At 31.0% G+C, this 19,924-nt stretch overlaps 2 protein-coding genes across 3 annotated transcripts in view; both read right to left on the minus strand.

Annotated features, from left to right (window-relative positions):
* LOC143064938 (aldo-keto reductase family 1 member A1-like) overlaps positions 1–19,924 on the minus strand; it is a 247,957-nt gene that overhangs the window by 177,384 nt on the left and 50,649 nt on the right. The gene's annotated exons all lie outside the window — the stretch shown is intronic.
* LOC143064932 (uncharacterized) lies at positions 6,488–18,710 on the minus strand. The gene is made up of 2 exons (XM_076238149.1): positions 18,632–18,710; positions 6,488–8,838 (listed from the first exon to the last, which is right to left on the minus strand). Exon 2 carries the CDS (start codon positions 8,723–8,725, stop codon positions 6,857–6,859), a length of 1,869 nt encoding a protein of 622 aa, XP_076094264.1. The 5' UTR covers positions 8,726–8,838; positions 18,632–18,710; the 3' UTR covers positions 6,488–6,856.

Consider the following 19,924-nt stretch of genomic DNA (forward strand, 5'->3'; position numbering starts at 1 on the left):
TGTTTGTGTACGCTTGAAAACCATATATTCTTTTTACAATTTTTATTTCAATATGTCTCTAACATCTATCGGGTAGACTAAATGCGTGTTTACACTAAATGGTTAGTCTGGTATTTTTGTACCGTTTGATCTTGTCAGTTTTATGGACTTCCCTTTTATGAATTTGTCTTGGTGTTCAGTATTTTGTTATACTTGTTTTACCATCATAAATTATTCCTGAAGTTTCTATTTAATATACTACTCATACCCGGCTAAACTAGATACACCGGTATTTTCAATCGTCAAGTTAAGACATTGCCAGTGCAACATAGGTTTTGTCACCAGAGGTTTAGGAAAAGGTCCCTCATATCATAAATATCTTGAAAACTGTTCATATCTGTATATATTATATATTCTCATATTTTAAGGAGGATATATTATATCCACCTACGTCCCCAGCTTGTCTGGCAAAACAGCCGTTGGACGTCAGAGTAATCTCGGACTATTATTATGAAGGATCTATATTTCTTCCGGGGCATCTGAAATCACCGCTGTTTGTGTTTTTCAGTCTCTTGATTCTATGTTGTGTTTTGTAGACTGGTGTCGTCGTCTTTTGGACGTTTTTTTTTTTGCCATATCTATGTAGGTTAATTTTTAACTTGTGAGTTGACTAAGACCTTTAGAAAAACGGAGACATGATCTTATGTTTTTAATAAATGGGAATTATAGTACACAATAGCGAGCTATAAACACCAACGACCAGTAAACACAAAAAATGTTGTTTGAATAACATTACTTATCACACCTTTAGATTTATTGTGTTATTAAAATTTGCTGTTACAAAATATTAGAAATTATTATAAATTAAGGAATGTATCTCCCTCGTGCAAAGCTCTGATTCCTTTCACGGATTTGGCTGTACTTTTTGGATTATAGCTCTTCATCTTTTATATATGCTTTGGATTGCAAATATTTTGGCCACGAGCATCACTGAAGAGACATGTATTGTCGAAATGCGCATCTGGTGCAAGAAAAATTGGTACCGTTAATTTTATTTAAATCGTAAGAAGAAAGGGTTTCAGAAAATGATACTTTTCATGGCACACTTTGACAATGGCATCATCATAGTGGTGTCACATATATGAGGAATATTTTTCAATTGTGTTGTATTCAGAGACTAAACTTTTTTCTTCTGCAAATCAGAGTTTTAAGTACATTTGATCTCAACTTACAAGGCCAATTTGGTCTGAATCGTACATTCTCCTTTGTCTATGAAATAATTAGTATTCAGAACTCGTTTATGTTGCCCCCTTGTTTTGACTGGTACACACTGGCCGACTTTCGTGAGGGCCTTGCATGTTATTTTATTGTAGCCTTACACATGTGTTGAGAAGGAAGAAGATAAGAGTTCACTTTTCAATATAAACTACATGTATGTGGTACCATTGCACTAGATAAGCACATAATTTGGATATCCAGTAGGCCTCTCTAGCATTCATTGATAAAACAATAAGAATAATTTCTAGCTGGTCATCCATTATAATGCGTTTTAAAATGCATTGATATAAGTTTACCAGGCAGTGTTTGCCATTTGTATGTTTTGTCTGTTTCAAATAAAATCCAGATTTCTTATAAACCATTGTGATCCTCCATATATTATTTCTATCAATAATAAGACAAAGGTATGAACATCCTACAAAGGTATGAACATCCTACAAAGGTTACCATAAGGTAGCTTTAGTTCAGTGATTGTCTTTTGTTCATGTCTGTCATACTTGTTTACTGTTAATCAGGCTGCTAGTTTTCTCAAATGAATTGTTTAATATTTTAAATGTCAGGGTTCTTTTATAAGTGACTAAACAGTATAGGTTTTTGTCATTGTTGGAGGCTGTGTTGTTGCCTATAACTGCTTACATCCACTTTAATTTGACTTTTGTGGAAAGTTGTCTCATTGGCAATCATAACTTATCTCCTTATTTTTATGTGTTTATAGGAACAGATGACTGATGCCAAAGTTCTGATAGACTTTTGTGATCTGTTGATCTATACAAAAAGAAAAGACTTGTATTTGAACATATTTTAATAGTTCTATATAAATTCTTTATAACAATCACATACATTTAAAGCTTTACACATTAACAACATCCTTTCATTATTAATATAAATAAATGTCTTTGTGAACTTTCTTAACCTACAAATCAATAAATAAATAGAAAACAAGGACATATGTATATTCCTAATACACATTATACAGGATTGCTTTTAACCTTCAACTTTTATTTGGAAATAAAACATATTTAAAAGGATAACTGTAGAATCAATCATCAATTAATAATTGAGAAAGTCTTGTTATTTAAAATTCTAAAAAAAATATTACAAGTCTTTGAAGAAAATCTCCCCTTCAAATTTTATGTAAACTTTATAATAAACTGTTATCACAGAGGTATGTCTCGCCTTTTTGTAATTTTGATTATGCAAATGGTAAAATCAAAATAGCAATACCTTAACATCTTACACAAGTTATGCAAACATTCAAAGTCAATGAACCATGACTGAGTTACATGGCTAAACAATCTCCATGTAAATGAGATGTGCCAATGCTAATACAACTGCATACCAAATACCATTGACTTATTATAAGTCGTTTCCAAATCTAAATACAAAAAATAACTTGTAAACTATGTAAAAGTTTCAAGGTCAATGAAGTATAAAGAGGGGGGTAGGGGCTATATAATCTCCAGTGGCGGATCCAGGGGGGGGGGGGGGTTCCGGGGGTGCGCACCCCCCCTTTATTTTTGCCGATCAATGCATTTGTATCGGGACATATGTTTTGCACCCCCCCTTTGCCCTGGGTGCCCTGGGTTAGCACCCCCCTTTCGAAAATTCCTGCATCCGCCCCTGTTCTCCATGGAAACAATACTTGCAAACCTGCATACCAAATATCATTGATTTAACATTAGCAGTTCATCTTAAACTGATCTAATCACCAACTTATACATGTAAACTAAGATAAGTTTCAAAGTCATTAGACTGTGACTGAGGGGTGAGGCCATATATTCTCATTGGAAATTTGATGTGCCAATGCTTATACAACTGAATACCAATTATCATTGGCCTACCACTAATGATTCCCCTTGAACTGACCTAATCAAAAACTAATACATGTTTACTTACAAAAAATTTCAGTCAATAGACCATGACTAAGGGGGCGGAGCCAAATTATCTCCATGGAAATGAGATATGCCAATGCTTATACAACTGCATACCAAACATCATTGACCTACCACTTGTGGTTCCCCATAAACTAACCTATTCACAAACTAATACATGTAAAATAAGCAAACGTTTCAAGGTCAATAGACCATGACTGAGGGGGCAGGGCCAAATAATCTCCATGGAAATGAGATGTGCAAATGCTTATACAACTGCATACCAAATATGATTGACCTACCATTTGTGGTTCACCATAAACTAGACCTAATCACAAACTAATACATTGTTGAATGCGTCCCCGACGCTGGAAACAGCATACTTATGTCTCGCTTTTTGACTCTGTCAAGGCGAAACAAAAACCAATTCTTAGTCTTCAAGTTTAAATTGAAAAAAGCAGAGCAAAAACACATTTTTTGCAAACAAGTTTTTTACAATTCTACCACAAATTATTGCCATCTAGCTTGTATTTCTGCATAAAATTAAGTTAAAATATAACCCTTTTCAAATTGGAAAAAAAAATACTATTGTTTAGGGTTTATATTCATTATCCTTGTTATTCCTTTCGATATTTAGATTACCCAAAATGAGACATTATTGATTAAAGAATTGTAGTTATTTCACCTTTTCTGACAAAAATAAAAGAAGATCTTTTTAAAGTTGCCTCATAGTAGAATGATGATAATATTATTTAAACAATTACATGCTTGGAAAATTTCTCAATATATAATAGTAGTACATGCACTTGTACATGCCCATAGGCTGATAAAGTAATTTTGTGGGAAACAGAAGCAATCGCTACAAGCAACAAACAGGAAGATCACTTATAACTTATATTATAAACTGAAGAACAAAATCAGCAAACCATCACCATAATCACCTTTAACTTTTGTGTAGACAACATACAATGAAACAAAAGGCATATGTTTCTTTCAATTCAATGATAATGTTGGTAAGAAAACTTGAAAAACTGTTTTTGATATCAAAGAAGACATAGAATATAAATCCATAAATTTCTGACAAATTTAATATTTATAAATTTTCAAAAATCTGATGAAAGATGAAAAAAAAAGTTTTTGAATTTCTATCTGCATCAATATCTATTGAAGACATTTTGTAAGAATTGACAAATCATTGTCTTTTCATTTTTCTTTTTCTAATGAAAATGTCAGACATTTCACATGCTAACATATATGATAGGAATGAAGATACATCCATTATATCTAAATCAATTAAGGAATGCTTAATCCTCTTTCATTGTTGATACATGAAAATGAAATAAACATTGTTGTTTCACATGATTAATACAAGTTGTGCATTGCAAATGTAATTACATGTATTATCAAAACTTCTCAAAACATATTCATGATATTGGTTATATTTGAATAAGTCATTCATCATGTATTTATGTGCAACATGGAAGATAACCGGTTAATGTACAAATATCAAAATACAATAAAAACAAAAGGAACAAGTTGAAAAATGTATTTTCAATACATAAACATGCATTTTTGAAAGCATTATTAATGAATAAAAATGATAAAAAAAGGCTCTAATGAAAAAAGAAGCACAACCTAATAAGATAAAATAAACAGTAGACATCATGTTCAACATTGAATTAACTAATATTCATGATATTAAAAGGAGCAGGATGCAGTGATTCATCAGACAGTTTTAACTAGCAACAGAACATATTTTACTTAACAAACTAAAACACACAACTTTCAAACTTTACATGCATTAATAAAAGTTAAAAACACCAATATGCATTTGTACATATACAAATCAGCTTCACCTAAAATGTTACCAATACACAGGTATGACCCATAAAATTTTCAGCATTTAATAAATGTAAATAAAATATTTTCATTGCATGTAGTTCTAATAACATGAATAAAATGCATATCTAGTATTTAACATGTATAAGATTCAATATGTAATCCAATCTGTAACAATGACTACAATCAACAAATTCAATATTCCTATATTCTAACAATAAATATAAATGCACAACAAATATCTATCAGAATAATCTAATAATAATCATAATTTTAACATGACGTCCTTCAAACGATTTGAGTACAAACCGTGGTAAAATATGAATATATTGCCTGGGCTGTTCTAATCGTACTCCCACATGATATGCTTTTTTTAGAATGAGTTACCCGGAATCATATTATGATGACATAAGAATTTAAGCATTTTACAGGAAAATTCACACTTTTGAAACCGAAAATCATCACAACAAAGAAACGTAAACAAATGATGCTTAAATGTGGTGTAATCCAAAATTATCTTATTGAAAATAGTTTGACCATGTCACTTTTTCGGTTTGCTCCGTTCTTTTACGCCAATTTAATAGTGCGTTTATTCATGGGAACGGCAAATATTTGCCTCCGCCTGGAGCGCTTCAATCTAAAAGAATTGTTGTATTTGTCCTAATGGAATCAATATAATTCATGGGGACTTGAATATATCAAGATTTTACCACAGGTTGTCCTTTTATGCCGATATTTTACCCACAGCTATCGCTCAGGGTAAAATATTTTTCAAAGGGCCAACCCGTGGTAAAATCACGATATATTCAAGCCCCCATGAATTATTTCTTAAATAATGTGCAATTGTTATTATCATATACAATGTACATGTAGTTTATAGAGAAAATGTTGGACACTTTTCCCATAATTTATTTAGACTTCAGGATTGTATTTAACATGTTTAATATGATTAGATTATCAATGGTTTCTTATAAAAAGAGGGAGTTTCTCAGCCTCAGTCCTACCGAAACATCCACAAGTTTGCTATATAAAAAAGAAGATGTGGTATGATTGCCAATGAGACAACTATTCACAAAAGACCAAAATGACACAGACATTAACAACTATAGGTCACCGTACGGCCTTAATCATTTGTTTATCTCTATTTTGCCTATGATATTGTGATGTTAACATTGACAACATCATGTGGGCTTTTGGTTTATAGCAATAATTTTTGATCTGAAGCAAAAAGCATATTACATGAAAAATTATCATATCAAAAGATCAAAGGAAAAATACATTAAGTACATGAAAAAGCGATAATGATCTATAGTTCATAACCAGAATTCAGATGCACTTTATGACAGTATGAAAACTATTCGTTATTCTTTCATAAATTATCTCAAATCCTATATAATTTCCCCCTATAAGCATATGGTTAAATTCTAAGGTCAAATGCAATTATACAATGGCTGAAGAATGCAATCCTTCACAAATGGGAAACAACTCTTGTTTGATGAAAAATAATGTCTGTATTTTCAACAGCCTAGAAAGTAATCATTGAACATTGTTGAAAGGCTTTGCAAGCACTGGCTTCAATTAATTAGGACACCTACATGTACATATACACACCTTCTAGTAGATAAAGACAATATATAATCATGATAATGATAAGATTCAATCTCTAAATAAATATTTTATTAAAATGCTAACATAAAAATCTTTAAACCGTTCCTTTAACATCAAAATGTTGTTGTTACAAATAAATGTGTGCAATTTTCAAAATCATTTATAACTTGAAAATTAATAATAATATATAAATAAATAATTTGATATACACAATCATATACATTATTTATGCTGAAAACAATTTATAATCCTATAGTTACATGTATCTATATTGTATAACATCAATCACATTGCTCATCATCATGATTATCATGAATATCATGATTATCAGGTTCAACTTTAATAGAATTTTCATTAAAATTTAATATCTTTTTAGAAGTGTATTTGAGAATATCTTCTTCATTTTCATCCTCTGTAGTAGCATCACTGTTATAACTGATACCATTTGATGTTTGATCTTCTAGACTAGAATCATCAGCTACACCATGAACCTCTTTCTTGTGTCTCTTCATACTAGAGTTCAGAACAAAGTATCTATGACAAATATCACATTTATATTTCTTGCCTGCTGGATCATGGACGGATTTATGTCTGGCCAAACAACCATTATCGGCAAAACATTTCCCACAAGTGTCACATTTATAAGGTTTGTCACCTGTATGGGTTCTTGTATGGCGCTGTAGACTTTCACTATGGCCAAACTCTCTTCCACATGTATTACACTGAAAAGGTTTTACCCCTGTATGAATTCTCATATGGCGCTGAAGGTTACCATTACTTTTGAATGCTTTATTACAGTGGGTACATTCATATTTGCGCTCTTCTGAATGGACACGTTTGTGTCTGTATAAATTTGTTGGCATATTAAATTCCATATGACAGATGTCACATTTATACTCCTTTTCTCCTGTGTGTATAATTTTGTGTCTTTTGAGATTTGCATTTTGTGCAAACATTTTTCCACAGATTTCACATCTGAAAGGCTTTTCACCCGTGTGAACGCGCACATGTTTACGTAATGATACACTTGTGACAAACTCGTGGGAACAGATGTCACATTTAAACATCATTTCACGAGTGTGTATCTTGACATGCTGCTGTAGGTTACCACTGATGGCAAAGGCTTTTGGACAGAATTCACACTTGAAAGGTTTCTCACCACTGTGTATACGTAGATGGCATGTTAGATTTCCTTTTCCGAGGAAACCTTTTCCACACAGATTACATTTATATGGGAATTCCCCAGTATGCATATGTTGGTGAAGTTTGAGCATATGTTTAGCAGCATATGCTTTGTCGCACTGGTCACATTTGTAAATCAGAGCTCCCTTATGCATGTTCATATGAATGTTATAGCTACCTTTCAGGGCAAAACCTTTATCACAAACTTCACAACGATAAAGATATTCACCAGTGTGTTTTGGCAAATGAATCTTTAAACCCGCCCTCTGTCTGAACTTCAATCCACAATATTCACATTTGTGTGAGCGGATTCCAGTGTGTGTTTCTTTATGAGCTTTAAGACTGCTACTGGTGACAAATCCTCTCTCACACAGCTCACACTTATAAGGTTTGTCCCCAGTATGTATGCGTGTGTGTATGACTAGAGTGCCACTCTCACGGAAAGCCTTCCCACAAACCTGACATTTATAAGGTTTTTCTCCAGAATGAATTTTCAAATGACTCTGCAATGCTCCATTTTCTGTAAACCCCTTCCCACATTCTGAACATCTATAAGGTTTACCAGTGACATGTATCTGCCTGTGTTTTTCTAAAGTTTTAGTGAGTATAAAACCTTTGCCACATATTTCACATTTATAAGGTTTATCATTATCATGAGCTGTGTTGTAATGATCACTTATATCCTCCTTGGTCAGGAACGGCTTGTTACATATATCACATGTATAGATTTCATCTGGAATATGTGTTACTGAATGATCTGATAATTCTTCACCGCTATTGAAATTCTGGCCACAAATTCCACATTTAAACAATGATTCTGGTTTTGTTTTCTGATTTTCTACATTATATTCTGTAGTATCTAGTGTGTGTTCATTGTAATGTTTGTCAAGTTCAGCGCTGTCATAAAAACACTTATCACATAACTCACATACACTTGGTTTAACTTCATCATCTTCATCGTTATTCATTTTAATACTTCTGTTGTGTATTGTGGCGTCACTTGTCTTGCCGGAAATCAATCTTGTCAGTTTCAATTACAAGTTTTGAAACTTTCCTTTAAGACTGTAGTTCTTGCCTTACTCTACAAAAAACAAATACAAATTGTTTTAGAAAAACATGTATTGATTGTTTTTCAAAAATCTTTACAAATAACATGAATAATGTTAAAATGTTGTTATATTTTTTCAATTATTAATCAAGAAATGAGAATTTGTGTCAAAGGTTGTGTACATGGTGTACAAGTGTACATGTACATAACAAAAATGAATATTACATAAATTATAGCATTGAATGATTGAATACATGACAATCACATTTTTAATGTTCTAATCTTAGGGCCTTTTATAGTGGACTCATTGTTAACAGCTGCACTGCTGCCTATTTAGGTGTAATACCATTAAATCATTGTTTTCATACAAGTTCCAAGGTGTATGTGGAGAAGATATTGATTTAATATTTGGTATATATCATGTACAAATGTATATTGACAATTTGTTTTATCATGACAAGTTACAGATCTAGTGCGAGTGTGTTCCAGACCAGTCTGATAATTTTGTGCCAAGTTATTGTTCTTGGACTTGAACTCAAATAACCAGTACTAGTTTATCCACATTTTTTTTTGTCATGCTTGAAGATACTGATTTGATAATTGTTATCATGGTTATATAGTTTTATCATGACAAGTTACAGACCAAGTTTGAATTTTGTTTTCATTTAGATAATTTTGTGCAGTCATTGTCATTGGACTTCGAAAATTCACATAAATAATCAGTTTTCCACCCTTTTTTTCGTAAGGATCGGAGTGGCTATTTGTCCAGCTAGCCAGACGAACATTGCCAGGTCTACTTGTCCGGACATTGTAATGCGCATGTCATAATATGTGCATTTCGAAGTACGTGTAATATTATCTTCAGTAGCACCAGGGGGCCGCGTGTAATCCGATCACTGATTTTCAATTTTAAGATCATGGTTGAAAATTAACGGCAATATCAATATTTGTGATAAATTTTGCAGTTTTGGGGATTTGACAATGGAATACGATAGTTTGAACTTCAAAGAATGAAATAATCTTATAAAAGGGACTCAAAAATAATTGAAATCTCAAGGAAAATGGGAAATAAAAGTTAATTGATTGGAGAACTATAGTTTTACAAATTTATTTGACTTACTACAGCTGTTTAAATGGTGCATGGAAACAACTTTTAAAGCAAGAGGACTTGAGAAAGGCCTTGACAATAGCATGTCTAACTTAATAAAATTTAATTATATTCCGAAAATGAATCTTGCATGTAGCCCTTGAAGCTCGAAGCGGGATTAGGAGGGAAAAGGTGGGTGGGGTTGAGGTTAAAAAAAGTGGATATAGGATTATAAAAAGCCACGGTGGGGTAATGAAATATATAAAAAAAAAATGCATGAGTCAAACACGACCTGAGTTTGTTTAACAAGTAATTTTTCTCTCTTCTTACAATGTTAAGCCATAGATGAAGTAATAAATATGGAATATATAATAATGACTATTATATAATAGTAATATGAAGAAAACAACAATTTCAATTACCAGTAACAAGATTGGGCCCTAACAATAAAGATAACAAACATTGGATTAAATATGGCCGCCGAGCTGTCAACACCATAAAAATCAGCTCCTCAGTTTTTGCAGAATTTAGTTATTTTTTCAAAGTGCCAGTAATTAAAACCAATACCAAAGGATGAAGAAGTGAATTTGGATTCTTAATATATATGTTTTGAAGAAATTTGATGTGGAATTACTTACCTATGAGCTTCTAAAGAATTTCCATTTGGATTTTTAGAGTTGAATTATTGATTTTCTATTGTGAGCAGTTAAATTGACAAACAACATTATGCCTGGAGGCAATTCTTTACCAAGTAATAAAACTGGACAAAATCCTAAGGAAAAGAAATCTACTAACACTAATACTGTTCAAACATTATTGTCAGCCAGAAAGGATTTAGATAAAACAAAAGCTAGAACACAACCTAAATTACCAAAAAGAACTCATTCAGAGTTGTCTAGTGAGTCAGACAATAGCATGGACACTAGTGGATTAAATAGTCTACAAAAGGACCTTGATGAAATCAAAACAAACCTTCAGGGGATAACCAAAAAAGATGATCTTGACATACTAACAAAAGATCTTGTAAGAACCCATGATTTAGAAATAATTGTGACCTCTATTGTGACCAAACTATTTCAAAGATTTGAATCAACTATGGATAAGAAACTTAACACTAAATTAGCAACAGTACAGAAAGAAATGCAAGAGATGCAAAACAAGTTTGAAGCCTTATCAATAGAAAATGAAGAACTTAGAAAACAAATTGACCAAACCAGAGATGTAGTTATTAAAAACAAAAAGGGCTTAGAGGATTCAACCAGAATGAACCAAGAGGCATTAACTAGTGCCAACTATAATGAACAATACTCTAGGAAAAACAACATCAAAGTCATGAACTTTCCCAGACGTGAGGACCAGAATTTGCGATCAGACTTTATAGAAACTGTGAGGAGGGATCTTAATGTTCACCTCGAAGAGCGGGATGTTGTTGCAATCCACCGCTTGCCATCAGACAAACCTGGACCAAAACCAATGATTGTAAGACTTTTCAATAGTGACGTTAAAAGAAAAGTGATGGTAGAGAGAAAAAACTTGAATAACAAAGTACGCATTAGTGAAGACGTTACCTGGAGAAACATGCAGCTTATTAGTAAACTGAGAGACATGAACTGTTTTGAATCTGTATGGTTTTACAACTCTGGAGTATATGGTAGAATGGAAGATGGTTTACAACTGAAGTTTAACTTATTTGATAATATAAGGACAAGGTTACAACAAAGAAAATAGACAAGATGTATTAAAATTCTTGGTTTTAACTGAAATTAATAGAAAATGTTTTTACAAGTACTCATTTTGACACCTTAATTAGTAACTGTAAAATTATACAAATTTATATCTAGAAATAAGAAATAATTTAACTACTTATATTGAATGTGAATGTGTTTTTTTGTTTTGTTTTTTTAATTTTGTATTATCTCCCTTGAATCAATTATGTCCAAGTTTTTCTGCTGTAGAATATGTTTATACATTACTATTTTATAATAATATAGGGTTATTGCATGAATATTGGGGAATATTGTCCCGAGTAGAATTTTATATTGCACGAGCTTGCGAGTGCAATATATGTTCTACGAGGGACAATATTCCCCAATATTCATGCAATAACCCTTTTATTGTATAGCAATATAATATTTGAGAGTAAAAATTGGTTTAAACTAAGATTTTGTCGTTGATGAATTTTTGACGTCATGAATTTTGAAGATTTATTGCACTAGTGCAATATTAGAATTTATTGCACGCTAACTTTTGGTTACGTTCTGTGGGAAATATTATATTGCTATGCAATAATAAGAAATATTGATGATAATTTATATTATATAGAAACTTTATGGTAAAATTAGTATACTTGAGAACCTAAGCATATACAATCATGACATTTATAATGTTTAAGGTGACTTAACTTGTATTTTTTGTTATCTCCCTTGAGTCACTAATTTCTATTATTCTTATAATTGAACATGTAAATATATACTACTCACAATTACAATTATAAGTGACACTTATGGCAAATGTTAATGTAAAGATATTATTCTGTAGAAACTAAAAAATTGTGAAACATTGTTCATAATTATGAAAATGCTTTATCACAATTGTCATATTCAATCTATTGAATATTTTTTTAAACTTTTTATCATTTATTGTTCTATTTTTTTTCAATTATTTTTAAACACTCCTTTGAAAATTATCCTGTTTGACATCCCCATTCTAATTACTTTTCTGTGTTTACATCATTATTGGAAAATTATTTTTATTTCTTTCATTCAACTACTTGATGTAATTTGGATGCAAACATTTTACTATCAATGAGTTCATTAAAGATTTTGTCTGTTAATTGTCAAGGCCTTCGTAACACATTAAAAAGAAGAGACGTATTTGATATGCTAAAGTCAAAGAACTGCAATATATATTGTATTCAGGATACTCATTTTACAAATGATATAGAAAACATAGTGAGATCTATGTGGGGTTATGAGTGTTATTTTTCATCTGTTAGCTCAAACTCTAGAGGTGTAGCTAGCTAGCTATTTTGTTCAATAATAATTTTGAATGCAAAGTGTTGAAAGAAAAAAAAGATATAAATGGAAACTATTTAATTTTAGATATTCTTGTAGAAAATAGAAAGATAACTCTTGTATGTCTATACGGACCAAATACAGACAATCCTGATTTTTTTTCTAATATTATGTCTGTTATTGATGATTTTGAAAATGAATACTTTGTTATTTGTGGTGATTTCAATCTTGTCCAAAACCCATGTATAGATTATTGCAACTATGTGAATATTAACAATCCTAAAGCTAGGGAAAAAGTATTGGAATTTATTGAAGAAAGAAATTTGATAGACCCGTATAGAGAACTTTTTCCAGATGTACAGCGATACACTTGGAGGAAGAGAAATCCTTTTAAACAGGCTAGATTAGACTTTTTTCTTCTCACTGAAAACTTTTTAAACAGTCTAAAAAATTGTAATGTGCTTCCAAGCTATCGGTCAGATCACTCTATGATTTTGCTAGAATTAGAATTTAACCCTTTCATTAGGGGAAAAGGTTTGTGGAAGTTTAACAACTCTTTATTATATGATATAGACTATATAAATTCTATTAAGCAAAAAATTCAGGAAGTGAAAAAACAATATTGTGCTTTAGTTTATAATATGGAAAATATTGACAAAATAGATAATACAGACATTCATTTTAGAATTAACTGTCAGCTTTTGCTTGAGACTCTTCTTATGGAAATTAGGGGGAAGACAATTTCATATTCAAGCTATAAAAAAAAGCAAGACGAAAAAAGGGAAACAAATCTTCGAAATGAAATAACTCAATTAGAGGAAAGAGTTGACGAACATTCCATTAACGCATTAGAAGCAAAAAAACATGAGCTCGAAAGTTTACGAACACAAAAATTAAAAGGGAAATTAGTAAGATCCCGTGTTCAATGGATACAGGAAGGGGAAAAACCTACTAATTATTTCTGTGGCTTAGAATCACGAAATTTTATGAGCAAAATTATTCCCAAAGTAGAGAAAGAAAATGGGGAAATTATAACAAAACAAAAAGATATTTTGAATGAAGTTAAATATTTTTATGACAATCTTTATAAAAAAAGGGATACTAAAAGTACTTTAAGTGATCTTAAAAAAGACTTGAAAAATTTAAGTGTTCCTATACTTTCGTCTCAGGAAAAAGAAAGCTTGGAAGGTATAATTACTGTTAAAGAAGCTGGAGAAGCATTGAAAAAAATGAAAAACAACAAAACTCCTGGAACGGATGGTTTTTCAGCAGAGTTCTATAAATTTTTTTGGCAGGATCTTCAAATTTTTATTGTAAATTCTTTAAATTATGGTGCAAAAACAGGGGAACTATCTGTTACACAAAAACAAGGGATTATTACTTGTTTACCAAAAGGGAATAAACCCCGCCACTTTTTAAAAAACTGGCGCCCTATATCTTTACTGAATACTGTGTATAAAATTGGATCAGCAGCTATTGCAAACAGATTTAAGAGTGTTCTTGATAAATTGATAAATTTTGATCAGACTGGTTTTATTAGTGGAAGGTATATTGGGGAAAATATAAGACTCATTTATGATATATTACAGTACACAGAGGAACATGAAATACCAGGGTTATTACTTTTGATTGATTTCGAAAAAGCTTTTGATTCAATATCATGGGACTTTTTGATAAATGTTTTGAAATTTTTCAATTTTGGCGAATCTATCATCAATTGGGTTAAAGTTTTTTACAATAATATCAACTCTGCTGTCATCCAGGGGGGGAACCTTTCAGATTTTTTTACTATTGGAAGAGGTTGTAGACAAGGGGACCCCCTGTCTCCATATCTTTTTATTTTATGTGTTGAGATTCTGGCATTGAAAATAAGGGGAAATAGTGACATTAGTGGCATAGAGGTCACACGGGTTGAGCATAAATTGTCACAATTTGCTGATGACACCTCTTTGATTTTGGATGGGAGTGAAAAATCTTTACAAGAATCATTATTAGAATTAGACTGGTTTGCAAAAATATCTGGACTGAATATTAACTTCACAAAAACACAAGTTATTTGGTTTGGGAGCAAAAAATATAGTACAGATACTTTATGCCCTAACAGAAATCTGTCCTGGGGTGAAACTTCTTTTAAATTACTAGGAATCAATTTTGATGTAGATCTTGAAAAAATTGTTAAGATAAATTATTCTGAAAGAATTGTACAGATTAAAAATACTTTAAATCAATGGTCTAAAAGGAATCTAACTGTTATAGGAAGAATAACTGTGATTAAAACTCTAGTCTTGCCTATTGTAAACCATCTCATTATCTCTCTGCCAAATCCTTCAGATGATATTATTAAGAGAATAAATGAACTTATTTATTCATACATATGGAACTCACCTATACATAGAGTTAAGAAGAATATTCTAATCAAAGATTATTTGGAGGGAGGTTTGAAAATGCTTGATTTGAATATGTTCATTACAGCACTTAAATCAACATGGATTAGGAGGATTTTGCAGAGAGATAGTAAATGGCAAAATATTTTCATGTCAAATATAGATAAAAGAAAGTTGTTTAGTTGTGGTGTTGATTATATTAGACAACTGTATATGACAGTTAACAACCATTTTTGGAAAGATGTACTAAGATCCTGGGAAATGATTATTCAAAAAGAAAGAAATTTTACTTATGATTCATTTTTATCAAATCCACTATGGCTGAATAATAATATTAAGATTGGTCATAAATCAGTAATTTATCAAGAATGGTTCAAAAGTGGTATTAGATTTGTAAATGATATAGTTGACGAAAATGGATCGTATATTTCATTTGACCAATTTAAGCAAAAATATAACATTAACACAGATTTTCTTAAATTTTACAGTGTTATTTCGGCAGTGAAAGAGGCATCAAAATCTTTCCCTAAAGGATCTTACAAATTAGTTTGTCCTTTTATACCATCATGTCTACAAATATTTTTAAAACATTGTAAAGGATCAAAAGATATGTATTCTGTACTGAAAAGAAATAATGTTATTCCTACTGGACAGCTTAAGTGGGTTAAAATTTTAGGTGAACAGAATCTGAACTGGAAAAAGATTTTCAGACTGCCTTTTGCTGTAACTAAAAATAGTAAATTACAGTGGTTGCAATATAGGATTAACCATTGCATTATTGCCACAAATCAGTATTTAGTTAAAATAAAATTGACTGATGATCCTTTGTGTACATTTTGTAAATCAGATAATGAGTCTATAGAACACCTATTTTGGAATTGCACTACTGTACAAGATTTTCTACAGGATGTTGATCACTGGTTCCTTTCTGGTGGAATAAGTCTCCCAATGAATAAATTAAACTTTCTTTTTGGAGACTTATCTAAGATATTTCCCAACAACCCATATAACATGATTTTTCTTTATATTAAACAATATGTGTATAATTCTAGATGCTTTAAAAAGAATCTCTCATTGCAAGCAATTATAATAAAACTGAAAGATATGTATAAATTAGAGAGTATGATAGCTGTAAAAAATAAAAAGATAACTGAATTTGACAATGTATGGAATGTTTTTGAAAAACTGTTATTGAATAACAGCTAATGTCTTTTTTGTTGTTGTTACAATTACTTATTACTACTTAATAATAATCTTTTTTAGAGAAAATATTATTGTCATGTTATGTACTTGATCAGTATTGATGGCTGTTACGAAAGAAATATGTCTCGTAAATTTTCAATTTTTTTTCAACATAATTATTTGATATTTAAAATATAGATAGGGATGTAACTGGATAATCTTTTTGTGTTTTGTGTTTGTTTTTTGTTTTTTGTTTTCCTTCTTTATTTATTTATTTTTAATCTTTTAATTTTTTTTTTATTATTTCTTTATCTTTTCAATAGAAAATGTAAAATATTTCCAACTAAGATTTATTTATAAAAATGACATTGTATTTATCATATATGTACTATTATATTGTACATGTATGTATGTCATGTATATGTTGTAATTGTTGGAAATAAAAAAATCAAAAGTTAAAAAAAAAGATAACAAACATTTGCTACCCCCTGGTGCTGCTGAAGATAATATTACACGCACACACAAATAGTGACATGCACATTGTATTGGCTGGACAAATAGTCCTGGTACTATTCGTCCGGCTAGCCGGACAAATAGCAACTTCCTTTTTCGTAATGCTTGAAGATATTGCCTTGATATCAATTATATAGTTAACACCATGACAAGTTAAGGGCATACGATACAGTTACAGGGGAGGTAATGACGTTGCTAACGTAAAATGTTATTTTCGCGACGTCAAACTGTGACATACATGTATCGGGAAAAGATGCATTTTTCGACTGATTTTTATCATTCAAACTGATTTAATTTGAAAACGAGTTCATGGACCCTTATTTTTCAAAACAGCAATTTGTTTCATTTTGCAGGGAGATTATGTGACCCAAATTTTATAAAACTGTAAATAGAGGATTTTTTAAAATTTTGATACACATGCAGCAAAAAATGACGTATTTTCTTCAATTCATGAACATTTGATAAATATGAGTTATTTCTGAATAAAAAATGCACAATGTTTTAGAATACTTATAAAATACAAAAATTACCGATTATTTAACAAAAAACAATTTGTGTTTATCTTTTATAACAAAAAAGTTATGTCTTTCTTTCGAAAAAGAAATTACGGCCACAAATCTGAATTTTGAGCAAATATACAAAATTTTGACCTCATTTTACTCAAAAAGTAGCACATGAAGGTATATTTTTTATTACATATTTGATTTAATCAGGTAAAAAATAGCTTATATCCAAATTTTCACGAACTTGTAAACTGTATCGTATGCCCTTAATTAAAGATCAAGTTAACATTTTGTTCCAGTACAATTAATTTCAACCGGTAGGGGACTATGTGTATTGCAATGCAATACTCCCAGAATGCTTGTTTGCTTAGCTTATTATAATTTGCAATTGCTGTGCTTTAGTTTTTATGTTGGTTTTACAAGGTTTTAGCTTAGTGCTCGTGCATGTATATAATATATAGTATTTAAATTAGTTCAGCCTAAATGTGCATGAAATGTATGTTCTACAATGTATGTCTTTTATGTTTTAATATTAGTATTGTGTATCATTATTGTGTAAATGTATGTATTTGTCGGTAATAACAGCTCAAAGAGCTAATGTTCATTTGTTATGTGACATTCCAATCATAAAATAAAGGTTTGATTTAAAGTGAATTGAATGGACAACATGGAAGTCCATTATGTATGTCTTGAAAGCACACAAACAGCTGAAGGGCCTGTTGAATGTTCATGGATATAGGCAATGCATCCAACACCATGTATTTACTGTGTTGTTTTGTAGACTATTGTTAAATTAAAGAATAAGAATAGCTGCTGTGTATCACAAACAGACAAAACGAATCCAACTTCAATGCCCTGAACTTGTGTCTAATCCTATTGTCAATGTTTTGGGACAATAAAATATGTTTAAACTAAACAAATGCCCTGAATAATTTTTGGTTCAAAGGAGGGCGAACATGTTATTATGGCGAACGGACCCGATACCTCAGGCTCACGAAACTGCCTATGTGGCAGGTAGTGCATATGGCTACATTGATTTATGCATACTGATACTGGATTTGGGGCACATAAAAGCTTATTCAGCTGATTCAATAGATATGTATAGTTAGGTTTACAGTTTTTGTATTGTTCTTGATAACCTACAGTCCATTTTTTCGATAGAAATCTGATAAAAAATTAAATTTCCAACTACACAAGCACAGACAAGAAAGACAGGATGTTGTGAAAAGATAGAAATTGAAAATCGGTGTCGGTGAAGGAAGCGAGTATTGTCAAGATTTATATTTTCCTTCGGTCCAATGGGTTTTCATCATGATTAATAGTCTAAATTGGAATTATAAACAAAAATGATTGTGCAGAAATCATCACAAAACATATTTTGAATATTAAGTTAACAGTGATTACTTGTCCGTAAAAAGGTCAAAAGAAGGTGTGTTTGGAAAGACATGTGAGGTTGCCTATACTGTAAGCTATGACCAGCTACGACGAGAATACCAAATGGAAACCTGTGATGTTAATAGATAATTGTATAATCCCAATCTCGAAACTTGAAATAAAAGAGGCGGAGGTTCGTTCTCAAAGGGGAAAAAACGAACAAGACGAACAGAGACTAGAAAAATAATGGCAAAAAAATAAATATAACAAGTTAAGTCTATCTACAAAAGACAGTTGTGGTATTTTTCTAAGATTTTTCAGAGAACTTGGGAAAATATATTTATTCAAAGCAGGGCTATCTACCTTAAAAAAACCTTCTTGTTGGTCTCGCAACAGTAGTCAATGAAGACAATTTGCTTAAAAAACAAATCAGCACAATATAGTTATAGGTTGCTATATATATGAATTAATTAGACCGATTTTTTTCTGTCTCCTGTGTCCAAATTCTTCCCACGTTTTATTTTCTTGATTTTGCCTTTTTATTTTTTATTTTTTGCAAATCGAAAAAAAAGCAATCCAAATGATAAATATGAAAATATGAAATGGCAAAAAGAAACACGAAGAGATGATATTATTCGGTCTATATTACACTGTTACAGTATATGTGCATTTACTGTAAATCCTGGTAAACTTTTAAATGAGTTATTTGATTCATTAGAAAGTCCAATCTAAAGCTGTATTGTAGTGAGGCTTTGGACGTGTTTTTTTTATGTTTCAGTAGACAATTAAATTTTGAAAGAAAAAAAAATAGATCATAAAAGAAGTTTTAGATGTTAATTGCAAATTAATTCATGCTGCGTGTAAAGCTGAACATAACTGCCACTTTCAATGTGTTTTATGCATTCATTTCAATTGTTTATAATCAATTTCTTCACCTTTTGAAACTCGATTTGTTTTGATGCACATGTTGTTTTTAATATGAGGCAGGCATAACCTGTGAATGGGGACGAAGTCTGTATGTATTATTTTTTTTTTTACCTCAAACATGTTAATAAAGGAAAC

The sequence above is a fragment of the Mytilus galloprovincialis genome, chromosome 2, assembly GCF_965363235.1.
Source record: "Mytilus galloprovincialis chromosome 2, xbMytGall1.hap1.1, whole genome shotgun sequence".
NCBI classification, from domain to species: Eukaryota; Metazoa; Mollusca; class Bivalvia; order Mytilida; family Mytilidae; genus Mytilus; species Mytilus galloprovincialis.

Coding starts and splice junctions, on each gene's coding strand:
- LOC143064932 (XM_076238149.1), bottom strand. CDS start 8,725: ATGAATAACGATGAAGATGATGAAGTTAAACCAAGTGTATGTGAGTTA.